The 19,088-nt window shown below is 40.0% G+C and overlaps 2 protein-coding genes across 4 annotated transcripts in view; both read left to right on the forward strand.

Annotated features, from left to right (window-relative positions):
* Positions 1-2,174: 2,174 nt before the first annotated feature.
* Positions 2,175-10,114, forward strand: spint1a (serine peptidase inhibitor, Kunitz type 1 a). The gene is made up of 10 exons (XM_028565263.1): positions 2,175-3,046; positions 3,655-3,812; positions 3,986-4,127; positions 6,137-6,304; positions 6,955-7,002; positions 7,117-7,245; positions 7,382-7,432; positions 7,567-7,737; positions 8,870-8,929; positions 9,189-10,114. The coding sequence occupies exons 1-10, from the start codon at positions 2,635-2,637 to the stop codon at positions 9,371-9,373; spliced, it is 1,524 nt and encodes a 507-aa protein (XP_028421064.1). The 5' UTR covers positions 2,175-2,634; the 3' UTR covers positions 9,374-10,114.
* A 3,008-nt stretch (positions 10,115-13,122) lies between these two features.
* The window catches only part of LOC114546792 (pleckstrin homology domain-containing family G member 3), a 32,675-nt gene continuing 26,709 nt past the window's right edge, over positions 13,123-19,088 (forward strand). For all 3 annotated transcript variants that reach the window (XM_028565853.1, XM_028565854.1, XM_028565855.1), the window contains exon 1: positions 13,123-13,329. The gene's annotated coding sequence lies outside the window, so the exon portion shown is untranslated. The remainder of the gene's footprint in view (positions 13,330-19,088) is intronic.

Below are 19,088 nucleotides of genomic sequence, written 5' to 3' on the forward strand. Positions count from 1 at the left end.
TGTGTGTGTGCGCGCACATGCACTTCATAGAGTGTGTGTTTGCTTTATGCTCTCTTTCTCTGTGTTATAGCAGGTGGGAGAACAGAGTTCAATTGCAGTGATAAAAACTGGAGAAAGGGTGAGAGGGCAACCACAGCAATCAAGTTAGGAATATTACTCTGGCTGAAAATATGCCAACATGTGATACTGACATCACAAAATATAGAAATATGTGTGTTCTTTTTATCTCTGATATTATCAGAAACATCTACATACCAGCACACCACCCACATTTTCAGCAGGAGTGTGTAAAGTATTTGTCTGCCCATAAAGTCAAAAGGGTTTGGCATGCTACGGGCTCTTGTGTTCGCAAACACTCCCAACAATAGCTGGGTCCCCCTGACAGGTGAGCCAGGGTTCCTCTAGTGTGATGGCTGCTTTGCCCTTTATAACAGGCATTATCAGGTGTACGTTTAATAAGCCTTGAAGTCAAATTGGCATCCTCAGTTACGCACCCATTAATAATGGATGCATAGAGGAGGACTATTTATGGGTGTTTAGAAGTCAAATGTCAAATAAAAGTCTTGAAACCATCAATGTTTGTGAAGTCAAATATCACCAGTAGCACATAAACCCAAGGTCAAAAATTCATAGTTGTACCTCCCGGTGCCAAACTATTACAGTTGAGACACAGAGACAACGGGCTGCAGAGTTTCCACAGATCCTATTACGATATGAATAATGGGGTTCAGTTTTTTGTTTTGGCAGGGACTATCAATCAGCCGTAGCTGCGCGTGTTCACCCACTGATGCACCGTCTGTTACAAACACTGAATTATTGAGTGCCTTTATCAGCTCACCTTTCCAGACAAACAAATTCATTCATCTTGTCTTTTGCTGCTTGGTTCTGCACCATCAGGGTTGTCTAAAAAAAAAAGGGGACGTGTACCAGGGACTTGTGTAAGGCCTTCTTACCTTGGCCCTGGCCAGGTGATGCATTCTAGGTGGGAGAAAAGGACAGCAGGGGCAGTAGCCTAAATAAACTTTACCTCTACTGTTAAATCTTCACAGCTGGATAAAGATGTAAGATCCACTTGGCAGGAAGCTGTAGAGGTTGTGGATACTATCTAAAAATCTATTATCCTCTTGCTAAATTTGCCTGCAATTATGATTCATTCTAAATCATAAAACCAATTAATCTACAGTACATTTCATAATTTGAGCGACCACTTCCTGCTTCGTCTAGTTGTTGATAACTTCATGACTCATCGCATACCTTAATTGGATGACTCAATGCATGAATCATCAGTATCACTACAATTGCGAAAAGACGATTGGTGCTCCTGTGAGTTTTAATGATAAGTCGTGTTAATGATTACACTGTATGTGAGGAAAAGTCTGCCAAAAAGCATGTTTTACAGTGCTTTGAGAATTTAATGTGGTTCACCCTCAGCTGCTTCTTGAGCTGCAGATGAGATCATACTGCCACCTTCTGGATTAAAGCTTGGAATTTGGAAAGCTGTGACAAGTGAATCTAGCCTAAAACACTTTCTGAGCACGGGGACTATTTATTTGCTCATATTACCACCATGTTTTGTTTCTTTTTTTTCTCTTGTTACTCTTGTTTTTTCCCGATTTCTATTGGTTTGTATTTTAATGTTGTTTTTTTTAATCTTGTTGATGGTTTTATACTAGCAAGCAATTTGTGCACTTAAAAAGTGCTACACAAACTAATAATTATTTATATTATTTTTAAACATTCCAAAAATAAAGGTTTTATGATATGAAGACAGTTTATTTTATATATCAGGAATACCAAAGTAAAAAAATCCTTATTTACACTTGAAATTCAACATTATTACATTGTAGGCTATTTGTACATTATGTTTTTAATCACCTATCCTATTGGGTAAAACATTCCCATTGTCCTCTGGTAGCTGTATGACTGTTTGTAGTGTTATTTGTATTATTTCCTCAGGATGTAGGATTACTTTTTCATGAGTGAAATCCAGTATGATATATAATAATACCAGAGAAAAACGAAGAAGAAGAAAAAACATAGCCTACTATTTTACATGTTCTGAAATGGTCAGTGAAAGCAGTTCAGTTCCCTTTCTAATACAGGTCATATCCCCCTATCACAATATGAAAAATTACAATGTCGGACATGTCTCCAAGTGTTAACAATTATGCTTTACATTCACACACACACGCTCTGTCCTTGTTTTGTTTTGTTTGTTCGCCCCAGTCATACAAGAAGGGAGTGGCATCTCATGGGTGGAATTTCACTTCCTGTATCTCTCAGGTGAGTCACCTGGGCAATGTCGTCAATCTCTCAAGTTTTTGTCGACATCAAAATGTTGAATATTTCCTGAGAGTTTCAGAGTTGGAAAGGATCAGAGGATCAGATCCGTCAGGAGAACGTTTGTGGAGGTTGAACAATTTCTGGGGTCCTAGCAGGAAGTGAGGAGCTGAAGGTTGATTTGTGAGAAAACGCAAAGTGTTTTTGCCCCATTTGCGGCCTGAACACTCGTCGAAGAAGTTGCCCGTTTTAAATAGCCTGGTTGGCTAAGTGGTATTTTATTTTTATTCTCTACTGTCATAACAGGTGATCTCTGGATTTCATTCGTGTGGTAATCTTTACAGGACTTCCAAAATGAATTTATTCCTTATGGGACAATTGGGAGCGTCTGCGCTCGTGCTCTTAGTGTTACTTTTAGACTCCACTTCTGGCCAGGAGTCTGGCGAGGCATGCTTAGACCGATTCAAGGAAGGTCGGGAGGATTTTGTCCTCGATGCCGACGATTCTGTGAAATACGGAGCGACGTTTCTATCGTCGCCGAAACTGGATCGATACAAGGACTGCGTGAACGCCTGCTGTAAATCGCCCAACTGCAATGTCGCCTTCATGGAGAAAGGAGACGGTGAAGGCTTGATCAGCTCTTGCTTTCTCTTTGATTGTCTGTACAAAAAGAAATACGCCTGCCGTTTTGTCAGGAAGCCAGGATACATGAGTTACATCCTGGGCTCAGTTTATGAGAGTTATCTTCAAGTGGATGCCCCCCCAGGTAAGACCAAAACTCTTACAACACCATTCTTAAGAAAGGCCTATAATTTGCATGTCATGTGTTTATATAAAAAAAGCTCAATGTAGAGATGCATGTCGCAGTTTGGGCCCCCTGTGGGTGAGATTATCAAGAGGGCCAATCACCCTGTTATCTTTAGGATCACTGTGGTTATGCTTTTTGTCATGTTTTCTGTAGAACTGAATAGTTGTGTGTTTGGATCATTCAGTATGATGAAAACTGTCATTGTAACCTACATTTTTCATTTCTACAGAAAGAAATAACAGTAAGTTTCCATCTACAGTGTCTATGTGGACATAGCAGTTAAATAGGCCTAAATCTTTTTGGCTCATTTACGTAGGAAAATAAAATCAAGTGCTCAAATAAATTCTTTCAAACCCTTCCAGTGGTTTGTGTTAAAACACAGTTTGTAATGAGGCAATGTGAGGCCACAGGCTGAGGGTAGAAACCCTCAATTTGGCATGTTCACATCTCCAGGTCATTATGACCCCTGGTATAGATTTTAGGTTTCCTCTGCTTCTTCAGGTGGGACTCAAACTGTATGAGGATGTGTAATTTTTGCTCACCTATATCCCATGGTCTCTCTCCAGATGGCACTGACCGTCCGCCAGTGGCCAACGGAGGCCAGGACCGAGTGGTCCAGCCTCAGGACACCCTGACACTGAACGGCATAGAGAGCAAAGATGACAATGGGATTGAGTCCTACCACTGGCAAATGCTCACCGGATATCCGAACGCTGTCATTCAGGTGAGTGAAGAGATCACAATGCAAAACTGATGTCGCCTAAAATCTTTCTGAGAGTTTGAAACAATCCTGCGTCTGATATTCCCTTTAAATGTCCACTGTTGTATTATTTTTAGTCTACTGGTGACAGTTGTGGATAATAAAAAATACAACCACTGTCTTTCCGTGCCTTGTAGACAACAAACTTTCCTGACCAGATTATTGTGTCCAATCTGACATCTGGGGTGTACAAGTTCCAGCTGACCGTCACAGACACCATCGGCCAGTCAGACTCAACCAAGGTCACCGTCCTGGTCCTAACTCCTGAGCAGTCTGAGCGTGAGTATCAAGACTGAGCCTCAGCATCATCTGAACTTATTCATTTATACAGGACATTATTCATTCAGGTTTTCTTGGAATGCGTGGAAAACATTTTCGTCCTGTATGCCAAAACTTGCACAACATTAGTTTCTCTGCAAATATAGACCTGGCTGAAGAAATGGTGGAGTTTTAGTAATAAACAGGAGTCGTGTGTCCACTGTGTTTTGCTGACATTTCTTTTGGCTTATTCAGAGTCGCCAGACTTGTGTTTAATATTGGGACACGATACCCTCTGGTGCTTACATTTTTAAGCAAATTCTTAAATTCCATAAATCTTTCCCTTTTTTATTTGAAGTGGTGATAACCCGAGTGTAAATTATAAACTCCCTACTGAGGATCTCAATTTCTGGACCGGCTGAGTTTTCTTTTGTTTTTCAATTCCAAGGAACTCAACCCATCGTTTAGGTTTGTCAAATGCATGAGCCGTTCGGTGTTAGTTGATGATCAAACCTGTCGAGGCATGCTAGCCTAATTCCTGTGTACTGAATGACATCACAGCATGGAGATAGTGAGATAAAGAAAGCTCACGTTGGTTAGACTAGATTTTGATCTTGTAACAGCGAAACTGTTGATTGAAATAAAACTGAAATATGGAACTGGTCTTTGGTAAAGCAGTTTGGTAAATTGTCTTTTTTTTGCCATGTGCGGTATCCTGGTCACTTCCCTTGAAACACTTCTGATAAAGCCGCAGTGAAGTTCTCTTGGCACGCTTTGTTACTTCATAAAAATGGAAGTGCGTAGTGCAGTTGGTGTGGTTTTTACTGCTCTTAGTACCATCCCACTCTCTCCACCCCTGACTCAACGAAACACGTCAGTCTGGTTTCACCGTGGGTGAAAAACAAACAACACAAACAAAATTTTAGCCTCCAGTCTAATCCTCTTCTGTATTGATTAAAGTTTTATAATTTAAAAGTACTCTCAACTTGTGGCTGTATTTGCAGCCTGTGGGTTGATTGTAGACTGAAGGGCAAGAAAAGACTTTTAACCATTCAGCTGCTCAGTTAAAGATTAACAGCTTGTGTCCTGAATAGTGTGAAGAATGTGCTTCAGTGGAATAAGCCTGGGCATGGCAGTGACTACATGTCAATGCTGCCACTTTTACACCACAATAATGAATGGATTGAATACCAACTAAACAATCTGGAATGGCAATCTGTCATGATAACATGAGAACTTGGTAATGAAAGTGCAGCTCTCAGTTCCTTGTATAGTTTCTTGAAATGGCTATAGTGTGTGTGAGCGCTGTGGTGATCTATCATCAACCACATGCAGACAACCTACATCACATGCTCTTACCTCACTGTCTATCTACACAACACACCATCTATTTTTCGGAGTTGCTATTCTTAATAGAGGACAGCTTCATGTGCAATTATGTGTCTGTCTACTCATGAGCCAGACACCAAAAGCAGGAAGGGAGTACAAACTACAAAAGCAGTACTTTCCAGCCTTTGAGTGTGCTGAGTACATAAGACAACTTTGATAATTTTAACTATATTTTACCATCAGTAAAAGTACTTCACTGAACTGATTGTTTGTGTGAGGGGGGAAATTAAATCATTAACTTTCAAACTTAAGAATTCTTAAAGTGGTGGAAGCTGTTTTTACTGACTGTAAGTCAAACAATTATTATCAATTGTTAATCAAACAGTAAGGCACATCGAGGCAGTAATCATAATATATATTGGGCGAACCCCCAAATATATTGATAGGCTAATATATTGCTATTCTACGACAGGCAACTATGCACCGCTGTCCGGAATGATCATTAGCAAATTTGTATGATAATCATAACTAAAATACACAATTATTATTACAACCATTTCTAGTGGCCTATTACGTGTAGCCTACTGCAGTTCTAACGTTACGTGTGGTTTGTTCAAGTGGCGTTGCAAGATTGCCACCCCAATGTTCACTTCATGTTTACGTCCTTGTCGAACATAATCCTTTATTTTGTGTCCCACCAGACCACTGTATGGTTCCAATGAAAATTGGGCCGTGTCGCGGTTCCTTCCCTCGCTGGCATTACAATGCAGCCTCAGAGAAGTGTGAGGAGTTCAAATTTGGGGGCTGCAGGGAGAATCGCAACAACTATCTCTCCGAGGAGGAGTGCACCAATGCCTGCGCTGGCTCAGGTATCTGTGTTATGAGCTTTTATACTTGAATTTTCTATGGTGTGATGTTTTATTTGGTCACAGACATTACATATTAAGGTAACTGGCTGCATGTCAAATTTCTGTTTGACTATAGCACCCTTTTTGTGGATGACTAGGGGGATTTCTTTCTTGAAAAATGTTATGATCTTGGTGAATATTGGTTTGGGCTAGGTGTTGCTTTCAGAATGATCTCACTGGGGTGGCAACATGCATTGCCGTCTTCTACAGTGTCTTTTCGATCCTACTGGGGGTTGCCAATGCCACCAATGTTCAAATCCTGCTAATGGTGGCATTAATATCATCAGCAATTATCTAACACAAATATTCAGAGAGAACCTGAAACGACAAGCCTGGCTATGTCCGAAGGTTACAAAATGCCTATCGGCACCTCTAAAACTCTTTAAGGAACATGGTATATCCTGTTTGTTTAATCTGTACAAAAACCAAAGTGCAAAAATTGGATATTTTTGTTTTGTGGGGAGGGGGGGGTGGTATCAGACTACCTCTTCACTGGGTCTGTAATTTCCTGACGTCTACAGTAGTTTCCTGGTAAACAATACGTTTGCCAGGTAAACGTGTCATTTTTAAAATGATTCAATTTTAATCAAATTCTTTTTTTTCCTTTTCAGAAAAAACAAGTAAAAGTGGTAGAGGTATACTGGTTACCGAGCCTCAAGGTACAAATGCTATGTATTGTAGCTCCTGACAATTTCCTTTACTCCATTAAACAATTGACATTGCAAGTTGCAATTCGTGTCTGTGTGTCTCTGTGTGTGTCTGTCTCCCAACAGAAAGATGTAATGCTCAGTGTACAAAGGAGGAATTCACCTGTGCGAACGGCTGCTGTTTGGATCGGGCCCTGGAGTGTGACAAATCCCCACAATGTAGCGACGGCTCAGATGAGCAGAATTGCGAGGACTGTGAGCAGTGACTATGCAAACTGGGCTTCATTTTCAAACAGGCCCATGGAAATATAAATGCAGCAATGGTATGACACTGATAAACTGTTTCCTTGAAAGATATGCTAACTTCAATTATGTCCTGTGTGCTTATTAGTGGGCGACAAATTTCGGATTCTGCTGCAGATTCCAGTTGATGAGCAAAAAGGTGATTTGAACTTTTATTCTTTATTTTTTGTGTGCTTTTCAAACCTTTGGGCATGATGATTTGTGAATTTATTGTGATTGAAAAAACACGCCCTTGCCTTCTTTTAATACTAATAATATTACTGTCATACACAGTGCGCTGCACAGAGGTGCCCGACACAGGAAGCTGCAGGGAGAGTTATACCAAGTGGTACTACAATCCCCTCCAAAAGGATTGCTTCCGTTTCAATTACGGTGGCTGCGAAGGAAATGCGAACCGATTTGAATCGAAGGAGCAGTGTTTGTTAGTTTGCCATGGGGTAACAGGTGGGTTATTATCAATGTTGAGTGTCATTTTACAGATATCCGGTCCTGGTAAATTGACATCCTATCTGTGCTGCTAAAATAAGCAGAATACCACGCATCCCAGACATCTTTCAGACAGACAGACTGGTGATAGGCCCCATATAAGGCACATTAAGAATGTATAATTTTCCCCACACTCATTCTCCAGCCAGTACCTTTTCCACACATTCTTTTTTTATGTTATTTAGTTTTTTGTTGATACAATGTTTTTGTTTAGGTTGTCATTCTTTTCTACTGCTGTCTAAGTGGTGCCAGCACTTTACGCTGCCTCAGGCTGTTTTCTCACATTGTTTTCTAATCAGCTATGACCTGCTGTGGCCCAGCGGGAACAGTTGACAACTCGGGACAAAAAACTGTGAACAGGGTGAAATGTCAATCTAAACTCTGAATATGTTATCTATCAGGAAGTTCTGCTTCTTTGTTAATGTCCAAAACTGATATGAAACTACTACAAACAAATGTAATGTGTTAGTTACTTGTTTTTTTTTTTTTTAAGTGATGTTGCTCCAAGGATATGACATTGCAAAGGATATGTAAATATGCAGTAAGAAGTTTAAACTGCTTAAATCTAATTGAACAAATGACTACATGTAATAGGAAAGCAGACAGAACTGTTTGATTTACCGCTCAGTGTCTTTTTCAGTCAAAGCAACGGCAGACACTGACGAGCAATTTTAGCAAATGAATTATTTAGCTGCTAGAGCCGAAAAACACACCTGAATCTCCAAACAAACTGTCGGCGGGCACGTTGCACTGGGGGTAAAGTAGGTGCTGGGTTTTGACAAGGAAGAAGAAATTTAAAAAAGAAAATATCTCCGGTTCTGCTGCATCGATTTTGATTTTAAAAAGAAAAAAACAGAAGAAAACCACCGTGAGTTTGACAATGTTAATATATTATTAGTATAATGCTAAATCGATAGTAGTACTCTTTTAAAAGAGATGTAAGTGTTGTGTTCACAGCTGTCCTCAAGTGGCCAAGAAGTCTGTTATTGCAGGTTTAATTTCCCCCCACTCATAGAAGAGGGCTATATGTTGTATATGTCATGTACCACATTAAGTCTAAAACAATGTCCTGTATTTTTCTTTATTTCAGAAACTGACTTATTTTCAAGAAAGGGGTCATTTGCAGACAAAATGTCTCAAGGCAACACAGGTATGTTAACTAGACTAAAAAGTTAAAATTTGGAGAAAAACAAAAATATATGCAGCTCCTTCAGCATTGCCTTCCTGTTTATTGCGGTTCAGTAATGTTGTTGAAGCTTCATTCTCCTCCAGCTCACTTATCCAGTTCACTGAGTTGCTGAGAGCAGTATTTGATTTTGTGATCTGCTGTTTCAGCTTTGCAGCCTTTCATGTAGGGGCTTTAAAATGACTTGAATGACTAAAATAACACATTCTATTTTCTTTAACAGGTATTGTAGTGATAGCTGCCCTTCTGGGTGTGGCTATCTTCGTCCTACTAGTCATCCTGGTGTACTGCCTCATGAAGGGAAAGAGGAAGTCTTCACAGCACCACCGTGTGCCCGTCAGCACCGCCCCGGTCAGCTTGCAGGACAGAGAGCGTCTGGTCTACAACAGCACCACCAAGCCCATCTGACCCCTCGGTCCTCACCTTTTGACCCCTGTCCTGGTGGTGAATGACACCGGTTGCTAGAGCTGTGTTGTACATTGAACAAACCCATTGATGAGAGAGGAAATAATGTCCGTTGACAAAGTTTGAATGCTGGAGGGGATCTCTTTTTATTTGGTCCATATATTGATGTATTTAGGGGTAATGTACATAGAAGGCAGAACTAGAATGTCTTCAGTTATGAAATGTGATGTATTGTATTTCGATTTTTAGCTTTTTTTCAATGCAGTGGCCTGTTAAAATGAATTGTCAGATATCCGTGTGTACTCAGGTTAACAGGGAAGGATTGTCATTAGTGTGTAGGTAGATAACCAATGGATATTATTGGATCAGCTTATATTCCTAAATGTTTTCTACTTTGTTGTATTTGCATCCATTAAACAATCTGATAGTTCTTAGTGAATAACTCTTTAAAAAAACTAAATAAAGTCAGTTAAAAAGTTAGCTCACAATTGTCACCCGGTCCACATTGGTCCGTTACTTCATAGTAAGAGTCTAAGATCCCCTCGTGTCCTCTTAAAACTGAGCTCTGGGAAATTTTGTGGATACATAATGTCATGTGGTGATCCCTTCAACTTCCCGAAGTCCACTAGCTTCTTCACTCATGTCAGATGTGTTATAATCCTGTTTTAAACCATTGTTACATCGAATTACACATACATGTGTGATGTTGTAAATAATCTTAGTATTTTGAGAAAATAGTTTACTTAAAGCTATTTCCTCAATGATTTAAGTGTTTCCAGAAAGCATAATGCATACATTAAATAATGCTTATCGATACCTTTTTATAAAGCAGCCTTGCTGTTATATTCAACTTCACTTCTTTGTACATATGACCTTTCTATAGGTTTCTAGAACTGTAGCAGTATCATGACTAAATAAATGTAGTAATTCAAAATGAACTTGTTTTGTCTTGACTTTCTAGCGACGTCCCTCAAAGTCAATTCCCCTTTTTTACTGTAACACATCTATCCAATCCAAGCTTCTTACAGGACAAATAATTACTGGTTGGTTGTTTTAACTTTAGGGTGAACTTCAGGAATTCCAGGTGTAGCTTTTCCAGTATGCAACTCTTTCCAAACCTCTACACCTACGCTTGTATGACTAACCAATCAAAATAATCTAAAGTACATGTACATCATATCACTATATCAAATCACTACTTAAAGAATTAAGAAATGCTGCTGGAACAGTCTATGGGAACAATATGCACTGCATATTTTATCATTTGGTGTAGTTGCTCACGTTTTTTTAGTCTATACACTAAACCTAATTTACATCAAAATATAGAACATTTAATCCAGGGGTCTTCAATGTTTTTTAAGCCAAGGACCTCTTAACTGAGAAGCAGGGACCCCCTACATATATTGTTGTCACCTTCCTAAAATAATTGCCTAAGTCATTTTTTCAGGTTTTTCAGAAAACACAAAAAATAAAATGGCCTAAGTCACATGCTTGACATAGGCAATTATACTAAAGGTGTAGAATCACATGACCTGTTCAACTGAGGATGTAGGAAATGTTACCAGAGGTGGCCAGCACCAAGAGGAGATGATTTAGGCAAAGAAATCATTTTTGTTAAAAGTCATTTTTTCAGGTTTTTCGGAAAACACAAAAAATAAAACTGCCTAAGTCACATGCTTGACATTGGCAATTATACTAAAGGTGTAGAATCACATGACCTGTTCAACTGAGGATGTAGGAAATTTTACCAGAGGTGGCCATCACCATGAGGAGATGATTTAGGCAACAAAATCATTTTTGTTAAAAAATGACTTAGGCAATTATTTTAGGAAGGTGACGTTGTATAAAATTAAGTTACATAATAAAACTGGGCCTACAGTAACGTGTAGGGCGGCTTAAAGCCTTTATACATACCTTTTTTTGCATATAATACTAAGCTATTAAAATAGCCTAATAAGTGTTGGCATGTGGATGACCTTAGTGACTATACCTATAGGCCAGTAAGCCTATCATCAGAGGGGAGTTATATTTGCTAATAATATGTTAACAATACAACACATTACAACACAACAATTAACAATAATTTGGAGGCCCCCCTGCATTGACTCTGAGGACCCCCTGGGTGTCCAGGACCCCCTGTTGAAGATCCCTGATTTGATCCCTGAGAACACCATGACTATATAGAGCACGGCCACAGCAGGTTAAAGTTTAGCTTTAGATACAGTGACATTTAGTTAGGTGATCTCTACAGGACACCGCAACTGGGGTTGGACCAGACCATAGACTGTATAAAATAGATTTAGGCTAAACCACAGGTGTGGTTTAAACTGCAGCCTCTGAGGACACAACTGTGGGGTCTAATATGTGAGTTTATTCCACACAACACAGGTTAAACTCGTCTTAAACCTTAAACCGTAGTCATATAGTGACTATATCCACTGTGATCTTATATTACACATTCATCTATAGAGTTTTGTTATCTCTAAATAAGAAATAGTCCTGCACTGACCTTTTTTTCTTAAAGTTATAAAGACAATACAGTTACCGACATTTTTCCACATATGTGATCAGATAAATGGAATTACATTGTTATCCTTCTCTAGATTAATAATCCAGTGTTACCTACACATGGGACAGAGACATTGCTCTTCGTTACCACCAGATGGCGATATTGGTTTATTAGATTTTGAATTAAGCAGATTTGTGCGGCTCAATCAAATTAATATGGGTTATGCAAACTATTTCTTTGATTTTAAAATATGTTTCTTATTAAGAATCAATAGAATAGGGCAATTTAAGGCAATAAAGCTGCACATTGTGCTGGAGAAAGTTAATTATATAAGACTTCTGTATATGACAATAAGAGCTGCATTTTCAACTATTTTGTTGACTCTTTCAGTAAACTTGTCCAGCATGTTGTTCTTCACATGCATCCTAAATAAGGGGATAGAGGGGGTTGTGCAAAGCAAAAGCGCCCCTCTCTATTTAATCAACCACACATAAATTAGCACCCACCCAATTGATTCACTGAAGGCATCCTTTGTGAGCCCCCCAGTCAACTGACCTGACGGTCATAAATGTAATTGGCAGAGTTACAATTTGTTAAGTCCTTTCACAAGCCTGTCATTGGTTCCCATGTATTCTTCCACGAGTGGAAGTAACGATACTTTAATAGAAGAACACATTCACACGTTTGTTTCCCTCCCTTTTTAAACGATCTCATACTGAAAGAAGTTACCGAACTATGCAGGCCAGATGTTCAGATGTGGGAACACTATGGTGCACCCCTGACACTCAACAGACACTGGCCTGTCAAAAACAAGCTGTCTTTTGTTACATTTAAGTATCCCTCGTAAATTAGACTATCTTAAGACCGGTGAACTTTCTTGCTTTTTTTTTTTTTTTTAAAACAACTTTAAAAAAAAAAAATGTAAAACGACTTTGGTGTTGATTTACTTTAAGGTACCTATTCGTGTATTTTTGTTGGGAAGTGAGAAATCTGAACAAAACAACGAAATGCATCTTACAGCAACATCAGCTATTCTGTAACCAATATTATTAATTAACTTGGAGCGTCAATCGGTAACATAAGGCAATCACATACATATGTTGTATGTTTTTCTATTTGCAGTCGAGATAAGCCAGAACCAGAAGAAAGAGAAAATTCACGTCTTCTTGTTGTGGTGTTCACTTCGTAGTTGCTATATTTCCGACAGGTCTTGAAGGCAGCATCAGTTCTTCCAGTTCTTCAAAGATGCATGCCGCAGTGTTTGTTTGGTAGATGGACTGCAGCAGCACAAGCTGAAGACCTGCGCTGGGACGTCTGTGTCTGTCTGAGCCGCTTTTAACATGTGGAAAAAAAAACTACCGGAGTAATTTTAAGATTTTCATCAAGAAAGTGCAGAGAAAAGTTTTACTAAGGACAAAAGTCGACGGGAGGAAAGACGTTGTTGAATTCGGTACGTGAACTGCTTTTGACAACTTTACCAAATCTTAGCTCAACGTTAATTTATCTATGATGTCAGTTAAGCTAACGGTATGTCAAAAGGATTCCTCTTTATTCCTCTATATTAGTCGTTATTGATTTTGTCTTTTTGAGGGCTGTTAAAAAAACACTAAACATGTTATTAGCTTTGTCAGGCACGTCTTGTGCTGTCGTTTAAACAAATGACCAAGGGGTGGATCGAGTTGACCATTTTAGCATTGCTCTATTTCAGCTAAACAAACTAACGTAATACAATTGCCACAGAAACTTATACATCTGCATGCGTGTATTTGTGCTCATGGATTCAACCAAGCAGCGTTTTGGAGTTATGTTACACTTCAACACATTCCTTATGATGAACCCCCTCGACTTTTTGACGTGCATTAAATAGATAGATATATAGATAGATAATTTTGTTGATCCCCCAAGGGGAAATTCAAGTTATTATTATTATTTTTTTTTAATAGATAGATCGATGCAGGTATTGTATACAGATTTTAGGGCATTAGTGCTTCATATAATTTCACAACCTCCAAGATATACTGTAGCCCTGGAGGGGGGCAGTTTCTGTCAGATAAGTAGTGTTTGTCTTTGAAACAGAACACACTCAGTTGGGTGGACTTTGATCAGCTGCTGGAGACAATTTTTTTTTTTAGAGGATGAGATTTTTCCACTTAGCAATGATGTCCGATTTAACTTGTGAGACAAACCAACTTCCATGCTGCCGTTGAATCATTTATTTCCTCTTTCTCTGCATCCCATTTCCCCCCCTATGGAGCCCATACTTGGCCCAACAAAAGCTAATTGTTTTTTTCTAATGAGCACCCCAGTGAGACATAGTGAGGTTTCAAATGCAGGCTGTTCATAGGTCAATGACTTTCCCCACCAGCTGTTGAAGAAGAATGGGGCACAATAATCAATCAGTTGCCAGTGAAAAGTTCCATCTTTTACTCCTTTGACCTCACTTGACCTTTCAGACAATAAGTCTCAACATCATTTCAGATAAATGTTGCCTTAATGTGATGAACAGCGCTCTCTTTCAGGTGGTCCAGACAGGAAACAGCCCAAGTGTATCTTGGATCTCAGAGTTGGCACTTTATTCCTTCTTCCCTAGTCTTGGTATGCTGCAGCTGTGATAAAATGACCAGAGTTGCAGAATGCAGAGGTGGTTTCATCTATGGAGATCATAACTTTAAAAACCTGCTTCAATTTAATGGTGGTGCCATTGTTCTGTGTGCGGATGTGATACGGTCACATACATCAGAGGTTAAGAGAGAAATGTAGTTGTGGGCAGGGGGTCCCAAAGGTTGTAATTGCAATGAAAAATCAATAAAAAAAACATTCATTGTTGAACAGAAAAAAGAAAACCTGCTTCTGAGCTTTTCAGAAGTAGTCCTGCACGATAAATCATTATAAATCGTGATTTCGATTCACCCCTGTTCGCGATTCAATTTTTAAATTACTTTTATTTATTTTTTTTATTTTACTTTTTTCTTCTTCAATTAGTTTATTGAAAGCATTTGACATTGACATGTTTTAATTATGTTAAGACATGTTTAAGGAGTTCAGATAGAGCCTGTATCAGGGCCATATTTAGTTCAATGTGTTATATGTCACTATTTTTGGTAGCCTACTGTACTTAAATGGTCAGTATGTACTTCCATCCATCCATCTTCGTCCGCTTATCCGGTGTCGGGTCGCGGGGGGAGCAGCTCCAGCAGGGGACCCCAAACTTCCCTTTCCCGAGCAACATTAACCAGCTCCGACTGGGGGATCCCGAGGCGTTCCCAGGCCAGGTTGGAGATATAATCCCTCCACCTAGTCCTGGGTCTTCCCCGAGGCCTCCTCCCAGCTGGACGTGCCTGGAACACCTCCCTAGGGAGGCGCCCAGGGGGCATCCTTACCAGATGCCCGAACCACCTCAACTGGCTCCTTTCGACGCAAAGGAGCAGCGGCTCTACTCCGAGCTCCTCACGGATGACTGAGCTTCTCACCCTATCTCTAAGGGAGACGCCAGCCACCCTCCTGAGGAAACCCATTTCGGCCGCTTGTACCCTGGATCTCGTTCTTTCGGTCATGACCCAGCCTTCATGACCATAGGTGAGGGTAGGAACGAAAACTGACCGGTAGATCGAGAGCTTTGCCTTCTGGCTCAGCTCTCTTTTCGTCTGGCGGTGCGATAGATTGAATGCAATACCGCACCCTGCTGCGCCGATTCTCCGACCAATCTCCCGCTCCATTGTCCCCTCACTCGCGAACAAAACCCCAAGGTACTTGAACTCCTTCACTTGGGGTAAGGACTCATTCCCTACCTGGAGTATGTACTTTATTTTCTTTATTCATTGAAGCCTCTATGTTTACAGGCTTGTGGTGATTTGCAATGTGCCATAGGTGCCAAAAAGAATCTATGTTTGGTACTGCCAATTTGTTTTGTTTTGTAATGGTTCATGTGTGCCATATATTTTACACTTCGTGAGAAAAGAATCGTGGCAGAGAATCGTGATATCAATTCTAAGCTTAAAAATCGTGATTCATATTTTTCCCCGAATCGTGCAGGCCTCTTCAGAAGTCACATTAATTATTTGTCATTTACCGGTTAAGCGCTTATTTGATGCAGCTTAGGACAGACCTGGGTCTTTAACGTCAACTGTTTACCTTAACATTTAAACTTTCTTATTTTTCTGCACTGTATCATCAAGTCAAATTCCTGTGTACATTGTACATATGGCGAATAAAGCGATTCGGATCTTATAAGACCATAAAGTTCTTGCTTTACCTCGACAAAGGCACACGGGAGCTGTTTGCTTGCAGATGTGGTGTAATGCACCTTTAAATGGGTACTCTCCAATTCTATTTGTAGACTTGCCGTCTTATTTTACCCAGCAGTCTTCTACTCTTCCCTCCAAACACTGGGGGACATTATGGAGGACTGCTTTCCCTCTCGTTGTCAACCATTTATCATTTTAAAGAACTGGAAATCTTCACTTGTCATTTGCAAATTAAGATGGCACTTGCCAACTTCACTTTCCAGGTACGCATTCTGTGGTTATAGGTCATTGATGGGTAGGTGAAAATTGCTATTTCTCCTTTTTCAGCACAGCAGGGAATGATTATTCTCCCATTAAGGGCTATTTTGGCCAGGATACGTGCGCCATATGGGCAAATCTCCTCACAAGTGCCCTGTGGGTGTTCATTGGGATGGATCACTTATCCCCGCATCTGCATGCTCACAGATGCAGCAGACTAAAATAAGAGGCTCATATGTTGTGTGTCTGTGGGAAGTCACGGGTTAGGGCAGTGCTTTTGTAAAAGCTGTGGATTTGATTGAGGTGGAGAGAGACCGTAAGGGTTTATTGTTTCCCCCAGTGAATGAAAAGCTGTTAGTGTCTTAAGGACTCTGTGTCAGGGGAAAAATGGCAGGAATAATGTGGGAAAGAGGGTACTAACAGAAAGGCTGTTTATCAGGGGATATTTTCTGCCCGGGTAGACGGGGTTAGAGGGTAAGAGGGAGGTCTTGCAAGATAAACATGGCATCAGTGCTGAAAAAATAAAGGCTGTCTCAGTCAGCCTGTAGGACCCTGGATCTCTGTCCTGTCATGCCAGGTTTGAGTTTTAAATGTTCTGAATGTAAACATCCATGACTGATTGTGTCTTAAAGAAACCCGTACCACAGTGTCTGACTTCAGACATCCCAGGGGGCGTATGTCATACTTCCAGATTCCGTGGGCCTAGTTGGGGCAGACGGTGCATGCAACGTGATCCGGTAGGTCTCCAACTGTGAGAGAGAAGTGCAGCCGGAATTTTCTGGACTATTTTTAGCTTCTCCTCCCATCAATTTGCTCCGCACAAGGAAAAATCAATTTGTGCTGTTAATTGTTGCACAAAAGGTTGATAAAGTTCTCTTTCTGGATTCAGATGCTGGATCAAAACTGTATATAATCAGTTGTGAGCATCATCAGTTGGCAATAGGGCAGCTGATGGCGGATGGGAGTTTTCTTTGGAGATTTGAATATAAGCACAGTCCATTAATTGGCAGCAAGCTTGGCATCTGATAAAGCTTTATTTGGTTGAATATTATGTCACATCCTCACTGACTTGTCTGCGCCCCCTATAACTCTTGAAGAAACATAGAAAGTGGCTTGTCTCTCCCAGAGCAGAAGTCTTGGTTTCCTTTGGCTTCTTGTGTAGACATGTTCAGTAGTTTCACTTCTCTCATAACCTTGACAGACTGTTACTAGTAAAAACAAAAATGCTCCAGATAGTCATCACACCTCCCCCGAGGACCCTTTTTCTTTTGACATGTTAGGCCTGAGGCCTTGGTTTAAGGTATATGTTTGTCACTGCGTATTTTCTCAGAGCGAAGCTTTTAACACATTTGCGATGATGACTCAGTATAAATGTTCTCTTTATTTGCATGAGTGCTGTATCTTAGCCAGCATCTGCTCCCCTTAATTATCTGTTTGCTGTGTTTTTAGAGAGAGGAATTCAGGCTTTGGCTGCCTGGATCAGTGTCATGCCTGGCAATTAGATGAACAAGGACTGAAGAAGGGATCTATGGCAGGTCTTTCTTTTAATAACCATCAGATTGGCTCTGGTAGCATCTGTCTTCAATTACGGGGCAAGTTGCAGATTCCCATGCAAGAGGTTCATGCTGCGGGTAATGCAGTCATCAGCTGTGGGAACCAAATGCTCTCCATTTGTGTGAAATGGCAGCTAGTTCAAGCACAGGTGGCCAGCTTGGCATGAATGTTAAGCCTGTATAGTGTTTTCTTTAGGATTTGAAATTTGGCCGTGCCCCCTCCCTAGGAAAACAAGATTTTGTAATTGCCATATGTCAGCAAACAAAGAGGTGAAAGTTAATGAGTTACGATTGTTGAATTCTGTCCAGATGTGTTAAGATTGTGGGTTAGACGGACGCTTTACCATGTCCTGCTAGACATTTTCACTTTCTCCACCCAAACTATTTCTACACCTATTGACAGCCTTTGATAAGACATAGGAAAAACTATTTTAAGACCCAGACATCTACAGCATATCTAGGTTTTGAGCCCATTATTCCTAGTCTAGCCTCTCATTGACCAAAGACAGATTAGCATAGTTTTGGTCTGGTCATTAAGTGGGGTTAACTAAGAGGTCATAGTAGGTGGGATTAACAGGATTTTATAAATTCACTGTTTACTGAGACAAGTTCAAAGCATGACCCTCAACATGAATACTACTCCTGCAGGGTAGACCTGCTAAGGAGGCTTTATTACTGAAAAATGTCACTGTAGCTTCACTGCATTGACTAAGCTCAAATCTAAGTTTCTTTACTCTAAAAAAATGCAACAAAATTGATTTCAGTCAGATCCACGTTGAAGGCACAACAGATTTAAAATAGTGACGTAGGCTGGACTTGTCAATTTTGTCACCAACTGCAGTGTTTCCTCTAGAATTTTTTTCAATATTTATTGTATTTAATTAAAGTGCATCAACATAAACAAAATTGCAAAGGCAAACCCTTTCTCTAAGTGAAAAGTCACTGTGCAGTGTGCAACAAAGATTGTTAAACATCCAAATTATTTATACTGTATTTGGATTCAAAAAAAATCTAAAAAATCATTTTTTTTGAAAATATGAATCGATTTGACCTACCAACTCGATTTTTAAATCAAATCGATTTTTTTTCCCAGCCCTACCTACATGTCATTTTGATAGGGTGTATGTATTGAAAAGATTGTATTGCTATATTCC

This window comes from Perca flavescens, chromosome 20 (genome assembly GCF_004354835.1).
Source record: "Perca flavescens isolate YP-PL-M2 chromosome 20, PFLA_1.0, whole genome shotgun sequence".
In the NCBI taxonomy this organism is placed as follows: Eukaryota; Metazoa; Chordata; class Actinopteri; order Perciformes; family Percidae; genus Perca; species Perca flavescens.

Coding starts and splice junctions, on each gene's coding strand:
- spint1a (XM_028565263.1), top strand. CDS start 2,635: ATGAATTTATTCCTTATGGGACAATTGGGAGCGTCTGCGCTCGTGCTC. Junction 3,813..3,985: donor ATCCGAACGCTGTCATTCAG/GTGAGTGAAGAG, acceptor CGTGCCTTGTAG/ACAACAAACTTTCCTGACCA. Junction 7,433..7,566: donor TCCAGTTGATGAGCAAAAAG/GTGATTTGAACT, acceptor TGTCATACACAG/TGCGCTGCACAGAGGTGCCC.